The following is a 17,444-nucleotide window of genomic DNA, read 5'->3' as shown; positions in this document are numbered from 1 at the left end:
TTTTCAGAAAAATGAAAGCAAAAATCAAGGGGGAAAACTCTGTTTGTCGAAGCCCCTCACTAACGTTCACAGTCCCGCATTCGGCTCATTTTAATTCATTCTAAGACAATCGTGTTAGTTCAAGTACTGCTGACAAGTTTCGGCATGTGTTAACTATCCAAACTGTACCGTTGAAGCACACGTAGCGGTTAATTTCGATCTGAAAGCGTCTTCGGCACTCAGGCTCGGGTCAACGGTCACTGTGTAGTGTTCAATGCGTGCAACTCGATCTCGAACAAACTAATCGTGGATCAATTTCAGCAGCAGAGTCATTATCTAACAAAGTTTTTTTGACAAGAGAAAATTAAACATGAAAATATAGCTAGGCATTCTGTTTTATCAAGTTGATGTTGTTCAAATTCAGTAATTCGTGCGGGGAAGAGAACTAGCATTAACTTCAGTTCATTGCTAAGATATTGAAGTAGCACTCGACCCTGGTAAGGGGGGAAGTAACTCCCAAAGAAAACAAAGTCCGTAGTCAAGGACGGGAGTCACCTCCCCTACCGGTAACCCGCGCATGCGCGGTCCTACTACCGGCCGTCATTCCCCCACGGAAACACACACCTGTAACACATATAATGTTAGCGGGGATGGATGGGAGGGTATAAACGATGTGAGTTGAGTAAGTATATTAATTAAATGAAAATTTAGTTTTGAAATTTTCGATTCAATCACATATTCTTACCTCAACTCACATAAATGGCAGATTGCACATAAAGGCGGTGGGATACTCACATTAATCTCTTGGAAGTATCTGGCCTGCGGCAACCATAGCTGGGAGGCAGTTGGTACCGTCCGGATGAGTGCTGGCAATGCCCCGGAGGTAGTAGCTGAGGAAGACATCATGAGTCGTCCAGTATGCAGCTTTGAGGACGTCTGACATCCTTCCAGACTTGAGGACAGCTAAGGAAGTTGCCCACGCTCAAGCCTCGTGCGTACGAGGTGATCGAGGAGGAAGGACTGACTGCCCCCCCCCTCCTTTTGTGTCTGCCACCACTGATAAGCATGCCTTATAAGTGTGGAAGACCATCTGGAAAGCGTGGTTTTTGCAAAGTCTTTATTTCGGGCTGAAATGATCGAAATAAACAACAACTTCGGAGCTGATGCTCGAAACGGAGCGGTGCGACAAGTAAGCCTTAAGCTCGCGTACCGGACAGTTAGAAAGATCCGGATCGCCGGGGGCTAAAAATGTCCCGGAGAGGCCGAATGGAAATGATCGGTGAAAGTTGACCAGGTTTTTGATTCTTGGCGAGAAAATCGGGACGGACACGCAGTGAAACCGAGCCGTCTCTTTCGAAAGTGTTATGCGGAAGGTCTCGGTGAGAGGAAAATAGGCAAGAGCAGATTTGAGTTGAAAAGTTAGTGCATTTGATGAAAACGGTGTGGTCAAGGGATAAATAGATTACACACCTCGTCCTGAATAGCTGGCATATTTTCCCTCGAGTAGATTTTCTTGTATTCCCTCCCCAGAACTCGGGGTGTGTAACCTATATATACTCAACGCTTTTCAGTTTTGTGACACAGACGTAATAGCTAGGGGGCCCGGTAGCTCAGTTAGAAGAGTACTCCTGTGGTCGCAGATTCGATTCCGGGCCGGGACGGACACGGGTCAACTTATGTGCAGACTCAGAGTCGGTTTCCATGTTCCATCCCCATGTCACCACTGTGGCACGTAAAAGACCTCGGCCATTCTGCCATAAGTCCAGGTGGCTAATTACACCTAAACACGCACACACCTGGGTAGGACGATTCTGTTGCTGCTAGCTTTCCACTGAGAGGAAGCGACCCGAATTTCCCAGCGATAGGACAATAAAGAAATAACAAGTCGCGTGAAGCGATATAAATACATTAAGTCAAGATCAACACCAACAAGTCCAAACCCCGGGCTTCGTCGAAGATTACTTGACCAAAATTTCAACCAATTTGGTTGAAAAATGAGGGCGTGACAGTGCCGCCTCAACTTTCACGAAAAGCCGGATATGACGTCATCAAAGACATTTATCAAAAAAATGAAAAAACTGTTCGGGGATTTCATACCCAGGAACTCTCATGTCAAATTTCATAAAGATCGGTCCAGTAGTTTAGTCTGAATCCCTCTACACACACACACACACACACACACACACGCACGCACATACACCACGACCCTCGTTTCGATTCCCCCTCGATGTTAAAATATTTAGTCAAAACTTGACTAAATATAAAAACCAGTCATAGCTGAGACTACGTTCATGCAGATAGTCTCGGCTAACCATACCGAAGACCGAGCCGAGTCACGCTCGCCTCCGTGAAGCACGCCGCGTCCATGGTACTTACTAAACCCATGTTCTTTAATTCTGAGCAAATTTTTAGAGTAAAAATAACATATCTAGATATTTTGAATTTAGGAGAAGATGAGAAATACAATGCAATCATATTTTTTATCTGCTGCTGAAAATTCAATTTTAATGACAACTTTAATGAGCAAACTAATTAACTAATTATTAAGCTTCCAAGCTGAATTGCAATCCCATAGTCCGGACTTTGTGGAACATTGCTTGACCAAAATTTCAATCAATTTGGTTGAAAAATGAGGGTGTGACAGTGCCGCCTCAACTTTCAAAAAAAGCCGAATATGACGTCATCAAAGACATCTATCCAAAAAATGAGAAACAAAAGTCTGGGGATATCATACCCAGGAACTTTCATGTGAAGTTTCATGGAGATCGGTCCAGTAGTTTTCTCGGAATCGCTTTATATATACACAAATACACACATACACACACCACACCCTCGTTTCGATTCCCGGTCTATGTTAAAACATTTAGTCAAAACTTGACTAAATGTAAACAAGTCGCGTGAAGCGATATAAAGACATTTAGTCACAATTAAAACCACAAAGCAATCATCGCCGAGACTACATTCAGATAGTCTCGGCTAACCATACTAAAGACCGAAACGGGTCACGCTCGCCGCCGCGAAGCACGCGTCCGTAGTACTTACTATTTTTCTTTCATTCTGAGCATATTTTTAGAGTATACATGACATATCTATATATTTTGGAATTCAGGAGAAGACGAGAAATGCATTACAATCAATGTTTAATCTGTTTGCAAAAAAATCGACTTTGATGACAACTTTAATGAGCAAACTCATTAATTATTTTTAAGCCTCCAAGCTGAAATGCAATACCAAAGTCCGGGCTTCGTCGAAGATTACTTGACTAAAATGTCAACCAATTTGGTTGAAAAATGAGAGCGTGACAGTGCCGCCTCAACTTACACAAAAAGCCGGATATGACGTCATCAAAGATATTTATCGAAAAAAAGGAAACATGGGTGGGGATATTATATTCAGGAACTCTCATGCAAAGTTTCATGAAGATCGGTCCGGTAGTTTTCTCTGAATCGCTGTACACACACACACACACACACACACACACACACACACACACACACACACTCATACATACATACATACATACATACATACATACATACATACATACATACATACATACATACATACACGCATACATACACCACGACCCTCATCTCGATTCCCCCTCTATGTTAAAACATTTAGTCAAAACATGACTAAATGTAAATTAGTCATAACTTGACTAAATGTAAAAAGAAACAAGTTGGGTAAGGCGAAAATACAACATTTAGTCAAGCTGTCCAACTCACAGAATGAAACTGAATGCAATGCATTCTTTCACCAAGACCGTATACTCGTATCATCTTCAGTCTACACCTCGTTGCAAAGGCAGGGAAATTGACTAGCCAGAATAGCGCGGTAGTAGTTGCGCTGAGCTGGAGAGCACGCTTTTCTGTATCTCTGTTCTTTTTATATTTAGTCAAGTTTTGACTAAATATTTTAACGTAGAGGGGGGAATCGAGACGAGGGTCGTGGTGTATGTGCGTGCGTGCGTGCGTGTGTGTGTGTGTGTGTGTGTAGAGCGATTCAGACTAAACTACTGGACCGATCTTTATGAAATTTGACATGAGAGTTCCTGGGTATGAAATCCCCGAACGTTTTTTTCATTTTTTTGATAAATGTCTTTGATGACGTCATATCCGGCTTTTCGTGAAAGTTGAGGCGGCACTGTCACGCCCTCATTTTTCAACCAAATTGGTTCAAATTTTGGTCAAGTAATCTTCGACGAAGCCCGGGGTTCGGTATTGCATTTCAGCTTGGTGGCTTAAAAATTAATTAATGACTTTGGTCATTAAAAATCGGAAAATTGTAAAAACAAATAAAAATTTATCAAACGATCCACATTTACGTTTATCTTATTCTCCATCATTTGCTGATTCCAAAAACATATAAATATGTTATATTCGGATTAAAAACAAGCTCTGAAAATTAAATATATAAAAATTATTATCAAAATTAAATTGTCCAAATCAATTTAAAAACATCTTATTCCTTGTCGGTTCCTGATTCCAAAAACATATAGATATGATATGTTTGGATTAAAAACACGCTCAGAAAGTTAAAACAAAGAGATGTACAGAAAAGCGTGCTATCCTTCTTAGCGCAACTACTACCCCGCTCTTCTTGTCAATTTCACTGCCTTTGCCATGAGCGGTGGCCTGACGATGCTACGAGTAAAATGGCATTGCGTTCAGTTTCATTCTGTGAGTTCGACAGCTACTTGACTAAATATTGTATTTTCGCCTTACGCGACTTGTTATATTTAGTCAAGTTTTGACTAAATATTTTAACATGGAGGGGGAATCGAAACGAGGGTCGTGGTGTATGTGCGTGTGTGCGTGCGTGTGTGCGTGCGTGTGTGCGTGCGTGTGTGTGTGTGTGTGTGTGTAGAGCGATTCAGACTAAACTACTGGACCGATCTTTATGAAATTTGACATGAGAGTTCCTGGGTATGAAATCCCCGAACATTGTTTTCATTTTTTTGATAAATGTCTTTGATGACGTCATGTCCGGCTTTTCGTGAAAGTTGAGGCGGCACTGTCACGCCCTCATTTTTCAACCAAATTGGTTGAAATTTTGGTCAAGTAATCTTCGACGAAGCCCGGACTTCGGTATTGCATTTCAGCTTGGTGGCTTAAAAATTAATTAATGACTTTGGTCATTAAAAATCGGAAAATTGTAAAAAAAAATAAAAATTTATAAAACGATCCAAATTTACGTTTATCTTATTCTCCATCATTTGCTGATTCCAAAAACATATAAATATGTTATATTGGGATTAAAAACAAGCTCTGAAAATTAAATATATAAAAATTATTATCAAATTTTTTTTTTCGAAATCAATTTAAAAACACTTTCATCTTATTCCTTGTCGGTACCTGATTCCAAAAATATATAGATATGATATGTTTGGATTAAAAACACGCTCAGAAAGTTAAAACGAAGAGAGGTACAGAAAAGCGTGCTATCCTTCTCAGCGCAACGAATAGCCCGCTCTTCTTGTCAATTCCACGGGCACTGCCTTTGCCACGGGCGGTGGAGTGACGATGCTACGAGTATACGGTCTTGCTGCGTTGCGTTGCGTTCAGTTTCATTCTGTGAGTTCGACAGCTACTTGACTAAATATTGTATTTTCGCCTTACGCGACTTGTTAACTTTCTGAGCTGGTTTTTAATCCAAACATATCATATCTATATGTTTTTGGAATCAGGAACTGACAAGTAATAAGATGAAATTGTTTTTAAATTTCCTAATTTTCATATTTGTAATTTTCAGAGCTTGTTTGTAATCCAAATATAACATATCTATATGTTTTTTGAATCAGAAAATAATGAAGAATAAGATTAAACATTTTGAATCGTTTTATAACAAAAATATTTTTAATTATAATTTTCAGATTTGTTATGACCAAACTCATAGATTAATGTATAAGTCTCCAAGCTGAAATGCAATACGAAAGTTCGTCCTTCGTCGAAGATTGCTTGGCCAAAATGTCAATCGATTTCATTGAAAAGTGAGGGTGTGACATTGCCGCCTCAATTTTTACAAAAAGCCGGATATGACGTCATTAAAGACATTTAGCGAAAAATTGAGAAAAAAACGTCTGGGAATATCATTCCCATGAACTCTCATGTAAAGTTTCATGAGGATCGGTTCAGTGGTTTACTCTGAATCGCTCCACACACACACACACACACACACACACACACACACACACACACACACACACACACACAGATAGACACACATACACCACGACCCTCGTCTCGATTCCCCGTCTATGTTAAAACATTTAGTCAAAACTTGACTAAATGTAAAAATGAAATGAAAAAATGTCACACGCAATGGTTTCTGGCTTTGAATATAGTTCTCAGGGGCCACCTTTCTGTTGTAAGTACATATAGCAGCAAACACAGAGGATGAATAGGTTTTATTGCATATACATTTATCAACAAATAACAAACCAAAAGCTCATATCGCACACTTCCTAGGTCGTTGTTACCGGAATAACAGATGTGTCATTTGTCAATTCCACTTCCACTCATGAGTTTTCCCCACCCACCCGTTACTGTTGCATAAACACTTGAGCATGCATGAGTTCACTTACTGGAAAACTAGTTAAAATCATTGTTCACACAGACACTTCATCTGAAGTTTACTAGAGCTTGTCTTTATCGTCTGATGGTATATCATCACCAACACAAGCAACCCTGTTTTTATAGTGTCGGCACATCTGTCTCCTCTGCACTCTCCAAATTTAGACGAGCACAGAAGTGTATGGTTCCAGCTCGTCGATATGTTTAACACCCTATCTAACAGTTCCATCAGATGACAATGTGTGAATCCTCAATATCAGTGAAAACAAAAACCTTGACTAATCTCACATCCGCAGTCGCTTGTATCCACGAAAAAGATATTCTTCCTCCAAGTACATACTATTCTTGTTCATGGAAGTACACACTTCATAAATGGAATTTGGTTGCTGATGTAGGTGAGAGCGTGCAAGACTGTAATTAATGGAGTTATAGTATTTCTGAAAATATTTCACGTTCTAGCAGAAGCGTAATATTTCTCCGTTTTGCCCTCAGAGAGGTCTACAAAGTTATGTGTAATGTCTTGTTGTTGTTGTTTTAAAGTACTTATTATGTTGTTTCAATCAGCTACTGTCTTTGTTAGGATTTTAACTTAACAAGTGTACCTGCTGCTTGTACCGTACATATTTAAAAAAAATCTGTTTCTCCAGACAAATAGGTTTTCAAAATCCGTGTTCATTTGTATAAATTTGGCAGCAGTAAAAACAGGATGTGCACTATCTTTTGCTGGAGGGCATATGTCTTTGAGCTTTGAAAATAATAATGATCACCACGACCTGAAAAATCCACTTTGATTCCATTGCTCATTAAACTTTGTGCAGGTATGAAGCCACTGCCTACAGCTCAGCTTTCGTTCAACAAGGCTATGGTCCTGTTTATCTGACGGAAATGAACTGTACGGGAAGAGAGCGCAGCATTCTCGAATGTCCAAAGTCGAAACCATTTCGTCAAAACAGCTGTTCGTACAACAAGGATGCTGGTGTGTCGTGTATCAGTGAGTGTTGAATACTTTGAAAATCTGTTGGCACACTAGCACAGGAGCACAGTTGCAGTTGATTTAAAAGTGTATTATGTAGCCTTGAATGCATTTGCTTTAGCTGTTATTGTTTGAGTTCTTAAAGTCTAATCACCACAGATTTGATTTACCATGTTTTATTGAGAACATGGCTTTCCGCAATATGGCAGAAACAAGAAGTCCAGTGTACATGACACTAGACTTCGGTCATTATAATGGACAGCACCCTAAATTAAAAGGTTGAATGTATTTCTCCCATTGTCTTTTGATACAGTGTGTCGAGGTATAGACATGGAAAGAAAGAGTGAGAAAGAGAGACAGAGAGAGAGACACACTCAGAGAGAGGCAGAGGGAGAAAAAGAGAATAATGGAGGAGGAGAATGACAAGGACAAGGAGAAAGAGACAGAGAGAGACAGAGCACAGCTTGCTTGCTTGGTTTTAAACGTCTGCGAACTCATTGTTATTATACTTACACTGTTTTGCTTAATGGCCGCATTTTATATATGCGAAGAAGAAACACAACACATCTTGTTTGGTTAGTCCTGATCATTTGAAGTTTCGTTCTGGATGTTCATGACCTCTTTAACCGTTTTACTCAACACAGAGCCCGTCCTTGAAGACATACGTTTGGTGGACGGCAGCCAGCCCTATGAAGGACGGGTGGAACTGTTGGTCAACGGAACATGGGGCACCATCTGTGACAGTGGCTGGGACGATCAAGATGCCCAAGTTGTCTGTCGCCAGCTGGGTTATGATCCGTAAGCGTTTCAGCCTGACGCAGTTTTTGTTTGTTTGTTTGCTTAACGCCCAGTCCACCACGAAGAGTGATATCAGGGCGGTGCTGCTTTGAAATTTAACGTGCGCCACACACAAGACAGAAGTCGCAGCACAGGCTTCATGTCTCGCCCAGTCACATTATTCTGACACCGGACCAACCAGTCCTAGCACTAACCCCATAATGCCAGACGCCAGGCGGAGCAGCCACTAGATTGCCAATTTTAAAGTCTTAGGTATGACCCGGCCGGGGTTCGAACCCACGACCTCCCGCTCACTGGGCGGACGCCTTACCACTAGGCCACCGTGTTGCGGTTTTGGCAGAGTTGTTTCTATTTACATATCTGCAAGTGCCATGCATAGCTTAAAATCAGTGTTTTAATTACAAGTCACTGAATCAAATGATACAGCTGTGTTTTGCAGACCGTAAGTTTTCCATGTCTTCGTTTTTGATTCGTCCCACATTTTTGCCCCTGACAATAATACATTCTGCAAGCATTAGCTAGGAGACAGATTTAATATCCCAAATTCACAAGTGTTAATTTTTGGGGGGACTTGCAACATTGTCTTTGTGTTGTGTTGTTTGTTCGTATGTGAGGAGACAACAACAAAAAGTCACAATATCATAAATGTATTCTGATTCTGTGCAGGTCTGGAGCTACAGCTAACAGATCGGCTACCTTCAATGCGGGCAGTGGCCCTATCTACCTGACGGATCTTCAGTGTCTAGGAAGGGAGACCGACATTCTAAGGTGCCCGAATGCGTATCCTTTCAAGCAAGTAAGCTGTTCACATCGTGACGATGCTGGTGTGGCGTGTTCCAGTGAGTATTCCCTTACCATGTTGCACATTCTGATATATTATAAGCAGGGCTCCCCACGGACGCCTCTCCTACAGGGTCCCGGGACCCCCAATTTGAATTTGTTGATGGTCCATCCATCGTAGTTTTAGAGGGTCCAAAACTCCAGGGGCCCCAAAGCCCCGGGTGTACTGCTAACACTTTGCGATGATGAGTATAGTGTAATGTAATGATTCTTTTTTTGCTCGGAATATTCAAGACATTTCAACAACAACAACATGCAAAGACACACACGCACGTATACAAGCATGACAGTAGTGCTTGCACTAAGCTGACGATTACAGTCTGAATATGTTGCATACAGCACGCACGGGATCGTTAATTTAGTGCGTCCCGGAACCCGCTCTGTTTATGTTAAGTGCGTCCAGGGATCCTCTCAATACATTTCCAGTGCGTGTTTTCGGCTTTTGTGCGTATAGGACGCAGGGATGCACAGTGTGGGGAGCCCTGATAAGCGAATTTGTAGTTTTGATCAAAATATGATATTTTACACAGATCGAGACAGTCAGTGTACCTCCGAGATCGCGCCAGCGGTCCAGGTGAACAATTATTGTCTTGATCTGTGTAAAATTACATAGTTTGGTCCAAAATACAATACGAAATAAAACATATATCTATCGATCTTAATTTTAATTCCTTTAATTTGTTACGATTGAACGTGTGTGTATGTGCGTGTGTTTGTGCGTGTGTGTGTGCGTGTATGTGTGTGTGTATGTGTGTGTGTGTGTGTGTGTGTGTGTGTGTGCGCGTGTATGTGTGTGTGCGTGTGTGTGTGTGTGTGTGTGTGTGTGTGTGTGCGTGTATGTGTGTATGTGCGTGTGTGTGTGTGCGTGTATGTGTGTATGTGCGTGTGTGTGTGTGTGTGTGTGTGTGCGTATGTGTGTGTGTGTGTGTGTGTGTGTGTGTGTGTGTTCGGTTGCAGAGAAATGTGGCAGCTACCTGTGCAATAACGGCGGTACGTGTGTGAACTCGGACAACGGGTTTGTCTGTCAGTGCCCTGTTGGCTTCACTGGGCGTACCTGTGATGGCGGTCAGTAATCTTCACTTACAGGTTTATACACATTGTTGTCGAGTGTGATAGGCTAGATGTAAGTGTAAGGTGTCTTTATATTTGTCTGGGTTTAAAAAAATTTATGCAACTAGAAAATATACATAATTATGGCATGACATGAAATCAGTAAAACACCATTACAAATCATAGCCTAACGTCACGTAATTCAACCTAATGTAAGGTAAAGTTACAGAACCGTCATCATGTCATAAATGTAACGTTTTTTTATGTTCCTCGGTTGTTCATAATGACGAAACTTGGCAAAAGATGACGTTTTCTTTTGTTAGTCATTGTAATGACAGTTATTGGTTATAACCTATCTACGTTGACGAGACGGCAAGTGCTGATCGAGATAATGATGATAACATTTATGACGATGGTGCTGCTTGCTGTTGCTGATGATGGGCTTGCTTTTAACTCTTTTCGAACTGAAGCTGGAGATTCCAGCGTTGCGTGGAAGGCAGCAGTTGGAGTGCTTGCCCTTGTTCTCACCCTGTGCGCCATCGTGGCCGTCTTCTGTGTTATTCGGAAGAAGCGTCAGCGTGGTAAAGGTAGCGTCTTCTTCATCAATTGTGTGTGTAGAGGGAGGGTCTGTGCGTGTGTTTGTGTGTGTGTGTGTGTGTCGGTCTCTCTGTCTGTCTGTGTGTCTGTATGTCTGTCTGCGTGCGTACGTGCGGGTGTGTGTGTGTGTGTGTGTGTGTGTGCGCGTGTGTGTGTCACAACGTATGTCACTGCGTGTGCATGCTTTCCTGTCTCCTTGTTCGTCTGTCCGTCCGTTCGTCCGCCCGTCCGTCCGTCCGTCCATTCGCCCGCCCGCTTATCTGTCTGTGAGATTCCAGTCTTGTAAATTCGACCTGTCTGTGTGAGTGTGGCAATATCCCTGTGTGTTCATCCAGAGCAAGCCAGCGCTCAACCAACCAGATGCAGAAACTCGAATCCTTTTTACCTGAATCCAGTGCTCGGGCACCAAACTCTCCCAGCACACAGTCAACAGGGAGTCCAACAAGAGGCGACTCCACAACGTCACTCCGCTACAGAGTCAACATACACTTGCAGTCAGCACACCAGTGACTTGCAGATTTATAACTTAAGTACTGCAAGTTACAGCTCAAGCGGCTACGAAACACCCCTGCGACTTTCCGCTGTTGATGAGCAACCATACTCTGAGAACATATAATGCACATTTATAACATGAGCAAATGTATGATTAGGCCACATGGCGTTCAGTGATATATCGTTCCATTAAACTTTCATTTTTTAGGGGCTACCATAACTTTTGATTTTTTTTTTAAACACACATTTTAAAACTATTTAAAAGAAAAGATATAGTCTGGATCATGTCTGATTTTAAAGATAATTATGCTTCATTGAATATGGACAGTTTACTTCTTTTTTATCATAATTATGATTTGCCTCCCTTGGCGCCAGACGGATGTTTTGAACATTTGAAAGTACGGAGTCGGGATACAGTCAGGTCAAGAAAAACAACGATGGGAGACATTCACTTACCTGCGGTGTTTCAAGAGTTGAATAAGGAGTGTCGATCGGCACGAACTGCTTTCAAGAATATGACATTTGATGTCCGTAATCGGGAACTATCTTTTTGGGTGTTTTTTTGCGAGCGTCAAGGGAAATAACTTTTTGCTACTAAAGAGTGTATCGCACGAGGTCGTGTCCCTTTACCCGTCTCAGGCATACATGTGGACAATTACAAGTCTGCACAGTAACGCCAGATTTCTTTTAAAATTGAAGGACTTGATAAAGTGTTGTCGAAGCCAAACGATATTATTACAACCAGAGTAAACTCGGTAGGCGGTAGGTGTGCACATCACGCGAACGACAGCGGATGCTAGAATAAACCCATTGACGCCAGTTTATGGTTTACGTACACTGTATAGCGACCTGATGAGTCATAAGTGATGTTAAACGCCGTCCTTGTATGCTTCATCATGTTAGTTTGGATTCTTTTTCGAAAAGCTCGAATCGTGCTGTAAACCTTTTTTGAGGCGGAGTAGGCCTTTAAGTTGAATGCTTACAGGTCAAGTACTATTACATGAATTAGGAAGACTCTTTAAAGCATCACATGTCTGTAGTTCTAACTCGGTGACTTGATTGTGTTCGGTGTCAGTTGAAACGACAGCTTACTTTTAATGCATGTGTTGTTTTGGCAAAGCAGCTAATAATAAACTTATCGGACTACACACAGTTTTACAACAAAACCTCTACACAATCAAAACAAGCCGTGCGGAAGAGCTTATCATGTCTGTGTGTAACATTCTGGTTTTTTTTCCTAATGTGGATACTCTTGTGTTCACAGGAATGTGTGCTGTATCTTGAAATTATTATGTTCTTAAAGATGTTTGCTTTATCTTGACAACATTGTGTTTTCACGTTTCTTTTCTTTATCTTAATATTGCTGTGTTCTTAGGGATGCTTAATCTCGTTACTGTTGTGTTTTGAGAGATGTCTGTGTCATCTTGATATTGTTGTGTTCTTCGAGATGCTTGCTTATCTTGATACTGTTGAGTTTTCGAGATGTTTCCTTTATCTTGATATTGTTGTGTTCTTCGAGATGCTTGCTTTATCTTGTTATTGTTGTGTTCTTCGAGATGCTTGCTTTATCTTAATACTGTTGTGTTCTTCGAGATGCTTCCTTTATCTTGCTATTGTTGTGTTCTTCGATATGTTTTCTTTATCTTAATACTGTTGTGTTCTTCGAGATGTTTTCTTTATCTTAATACCGTTGTGTACTTCGAGTAGCTTGCTTTATCTTGATAGTGTTGTGTTCTTCGAGATGTTTGCTTTTTCTTGATGTTGTTGTGTTTTTCGAGATGCTACCTTTATCTTAATACTGTTGTGTACTTCGAGTAGCTTGCTTTATCTTTATATTGTTGTGTTTTTCGAGATGTTTTCTCTATCTTGATGCTGTTGAGTTCTTCGAGATGCTTCCTTTATTTTGATACTGTTGTGTTTTTACATATGTATTATGTTGAAATAAACACTTTCTAAAAAAAATCCACTTGCACATTGATTGGTTGATCTTAGTTTGACCGGGGTAAATACTTCAGGCATAAGCATAGTCTTACAATCTTGCTTTACTATCACCACTATATAACATGGAGTTGGAAGAAAACACACACACACACACACACACACACACACACACACACACTAACACACTAACACACACACACACACTAACACACACACACACACACACACACGCATACACACACACTAACACACGTACGTACACGCACACATACATACACACACACACACTTCAATGAAACAAAACAATTAACCAAGAATCAAAAAATAAATATAATAATTTGAATGAACGAACGATATAAATGAACATACAGACAGACGGAGAGGTCAACAAAATCAAACCGAGTATCTTCTTATAGTCTGTATTTTGTTTTAAACGTATCCTGACTGCTGGCAAAGTCATTAACTTTATTTACGACGTTTGCAGCAATTAATTATATTTTATTTGTCAGTTTTTTTCCTTCTTTACAATGTTTCGTAGAACTTGAGATCGGATTTATTGTAATTGGTATGAAAACAATTATTAAAACACCTTTAGCCGTAAATCAGCGAATCTAGACTTAACCTGCATCTCATTGTGGCAATGAAATCCCCAGGTACATCAGCACACTGTCGATTAGTCGTTTTCTCGTTTTTGTGTGGGGTTATTTCTTGTGTTTTTTTTCTTCTTTTTTTTTTCTTTGGGGAATCAGCTTTTCTTCTGATGTATTAGGGCTTTTTCTCGTTATTTTTATACAACTTCTACTTTGTCCAAGTGTTGGTACGCCGACTTCAATGTGTTGTTCTTTCTACGTGCACGGCCATGGTCACCCCCACAGTTTCGTCCATGCGTCACCTTGCACACATACCAAAAATCAACAGCGCTGCTGCATTCTGCGCAGAATGATTGAGACGGGTTTTTCTGCCTTCCTCCGTTTCGGTTGCTCAGTCAAGATGCTGTAGTAACGGATAATCATTAATCATTAATAATTAACTGTCCTGGTTCTTGCGACTGATTTGTGCTGACAGGTGGCAGAATGTGACTAAATGTGAACAAGGAATAGAATACCTTAAAAATAGCGTAGACAATTTCAGTTGTTCAAATTGTAAACGTTCTTTTGTGGTAGTCTTTGCAGACTGCAATGTGTACTTGCACTGTCGTGTGTTTGATTTCCCTTCGGTCTTACGCTTTCGCCCCTGAGAGCATTTGTGTCTTTACAAAACCGCTAATATCACAGGTACATGATCTTGCAAGTTAGTATATCTCTTCAATGTCTCTGTCAACGCGCGTCGGCTACAAGCATTGGTTGTTCATTCACTTACCTCTATAATAATAATAAGAAGAAGAACATTTATATAGCGCTAAATCAAAAACTTTCGTTAAAAAGGCTTGCTCTAAGCGCTTGACATCTAAACTAAAACGTCATTCACATTCTTTACAATGATGTACAAGAACTTCATGTCACACTCTTTCATTCAGTATAGCACCATTCACACAGTTGTTATTCTGTACAAGACAATAAGTTAGTCTAACATTTAGAATGTTCATAAGATGAAAACAAGAGAAAACCAGACTGATTAAAACAACTGCTTAGTGCTAACAAAGCATGAATCTTAATGATAACGTAATACATGTTTAACTCTTAAGACCATAAAAAACCTATATGCTAAAATAACTTCGAACTTTTAAGAACTTCTTATAAGATACACAGCACATCTAGATAAACACCAGAATGATAAAACAAAAGGCAACTCGTTAAAACTATTAAATGCATCAATGTCTAAAACACGAAAGACTCAAATATAAGATACACAATTCTCTAGAATTGTTTATTAAAACTGAAGCCGACCTGCTCTATAACAAAAACAAGTCGCGTAAGGCGAAAATACAACATTTAGTCAAGTAGCTGTCGAACTCACAGAATGAAACTGAACGCAATGCCATTTTTCAGCAAGACCGTATACTCGTAGCATCGTCAGTCGACCGCTCATGGCAAAGGCAGTGAAATTGACAAGAAGAGCGGGGTAGTAGTTGCGCTAAGAAGGATAGCACGCTTTTCTGTACCTCTCTTTGTTTTAACTTTGTGAGCGTGTTTTTAATCCAGACATATCATATCTATATGTTTTTAGAATCAAGAACCGACAAGGAATAAGATGAAAGTGTTTTTAAATTGATTTCGACAATTTAATTTTGATAATAATTTTTATATATTTAATTTTCAGAGCTTGTTTTTAATCCAAATATAACATATTTATATGTTTTTGGAATCAGAAAATGATGGAGAATAAGATGAACGTAAATTTGGATCGTTTTATAAATTTTTATTTTTTTTTACAATTTTCAGATTTTTAATGACCAAAGTCATTAATTAATTTTTAAGCCACCAAGCTGAAATGCAATACCCAACCCCGGGCTTCGTCGAAGATTACTTGACCAAAATTTCAACCAATTTGGTAGAAAAATGAGGGCGTGACAGTGCCGCCTCAACTTTCACGAAAAGCCGGATATGACGTCATCAAAGACATTTATCAAAAAAAAGGAAAAAATGTTCGGGGATATCAATCCCAGGAACTCTCATGTAAAATTTCATAAAGATCGGTCCAGTAGTTTGGTCTGAATCGCTCTACACACACACACACAGACAGACAGACAGACACACACACACACACACACACACACACACACACACACACACACACACAGACAGACACACGCACATACACCACGACCCTCGTCTCGATTCCCCCCTCTACGTTAAAATATTTAGTCAAAACTTGACTAAATATAACAAGTCGCGTAAGGCGAAAATACAACATTTAGTCAAGTAGCTGTCGAACTGACAGAATGAAACTGAACGCAATGCAACGCAGCAAGACCGTATACTCGTAGTCCACCGCTCACGGCATAGGAAGTGAAATTGACAAGAAGAGCGGGGTAGTAGTTGCGCTAAGAAGGATAGCACACTTTTCTGTACCTCTCTTTGTTTTAACTTTCTGAGCGTGTTTTTAATCCAAACATATCATATCTATATGTTTTTTGGAATCAGGAACCGACAAGGAATAAGATGAAAGTGTTTTTAAATTGATTTCGACAATTTAATTTTGATAATAATTTTTATATATTTAATTTTCAGAGCTTGTTTTTAATCCAAATATAACATATTTATATGTTTTTGGAATCAGAAAATGATGGAGAATAAGATGAACGTAAATTTGGATCGTTTTATAAATTTTTATTTTTTTTTACAATTTTCAGATTTTTAATGACCAAAGTCATTAATTAATTTTTAAGCCACCAAGCTGAAATGCAATACCGAAGTCCGGGCTTCGTCGAAGATTGCTTGACCCAAATTTCAATCAATTTGGTTGAAAAATGAGGGCGTGACAGTGCCGCCTCAACTTTCACGAAAAGCCGGATATGACGTCATCAAAGACATTTATCAAAAAAATGAAAAAAACATGTGGGGATTTCATACCCAGGAACTCTCATGTCAAATTTCATAAAGATCGGTCCAGTAGTTTAGTCTGAATCGCTCTACACACACACACACACACACACACACACACACACACACACACACGCACAGACAGACACACATACACCACGACCCTCGTCTCGATTCCCCCCTCGATGTTAAAACTTCGAATTCTGCTAATGTCCATTAGATATCAAACGGTTAAATGTTTTCAAAACTCTCCAAAATGTGGCTTCTTTATTACTACAGGCCTATTTTCAAGATAAGCTCTTGGTTGTTGTTTTAAAACAAAGTGAAATTAATTCATACCTTAATAAATCACACGCGCGCACGCATGCGCACACACGCACATACGCACGCACACACACACACACACACACACACACACACACACACACGCGCGCGCACACACACACATACACACACACACTCACACACTCACACACAAACAAACACACACACGTGCGCGCTAAAAAGCAAAAACCACAACTTTTATTTATGAGTTCAACGACTCTTCACGGCTTCGTTTGCTAATTAGTTTCCAGAACTTCACATTAAATCAGACAGTACGATAATGAACACCGTCACCGCTAAAATCTCTCCTTCCTACGGCGACTTATAGCGTACGACTCCGTCGCGATATAACCTTGAACGGTTGAAAACGACGTTAAACACCAAAGAAAGAAA

General features: G+C 40.1%; 1 protein-coding gene across 1 annotated transcript in view; it reads left to right on the top strand.

The window, feature by feature from the left end:
* LOC138948161 (scavenger receptor cysteine-rich domain-containing protein DMBT1-like) overlaps window positions 1-13,248 on the top strand; it is a 92,855-nt gene extending 79,607 nt beyond the window's left edge. Inside the window, exons 9-14 of the mRNA XM_070319662.1 lie at window positions 7,373-7,545; window positions 8,172-8,325; window positions 8,992-9,164; window positions 10,123-10,230; window positions 10,686-10,802; window positions 11,148-13,248. Of these exons, the coding sequence (XP_070175763.1) occupies window positions 7,373-7,545; window positions 8,172-8,325; window positions 8,992-9,164; window positions 10,123-10,230; window positions 10,686-10,802; window positions 11,148-11,428 (1,006 nt within the window). The 3' untranslated portion in view covers window positions 11,429-13,248. The remainder of the gene's footprint in view (window positions 1-7,372; window positions 7,546-8,171; window positions 8,326-8,991; window positions 9,165-10,122; window positions 10,231-10,685; window positions 10,803-11,147) is intronic.
* The last annotated feature ends 4,196 nt before the right edge of the window (window positions 13,249-17,444 follow it).

Source organism: Littorina saxatilis, linkage group LG15 (genome assembly GCF_037325665.1).
Source record: "Littorina saxatilis isolate snail1 linkage group LG15, US_GU_Lsax_2.0, whole genome shotgun sequence".
Taxonomy (NCBI): domain Eukaryota; kingdom Metazoa; phylum Mollusca; class Gastropoda; order Littorinimorpha; family Littorinidae; genus Littorina; species Littorina saxatilis.
Note: the sequence above shows the minus strand (reverse complement) of the source record. Positions and strands in the feature narration are given on the sequence as shown.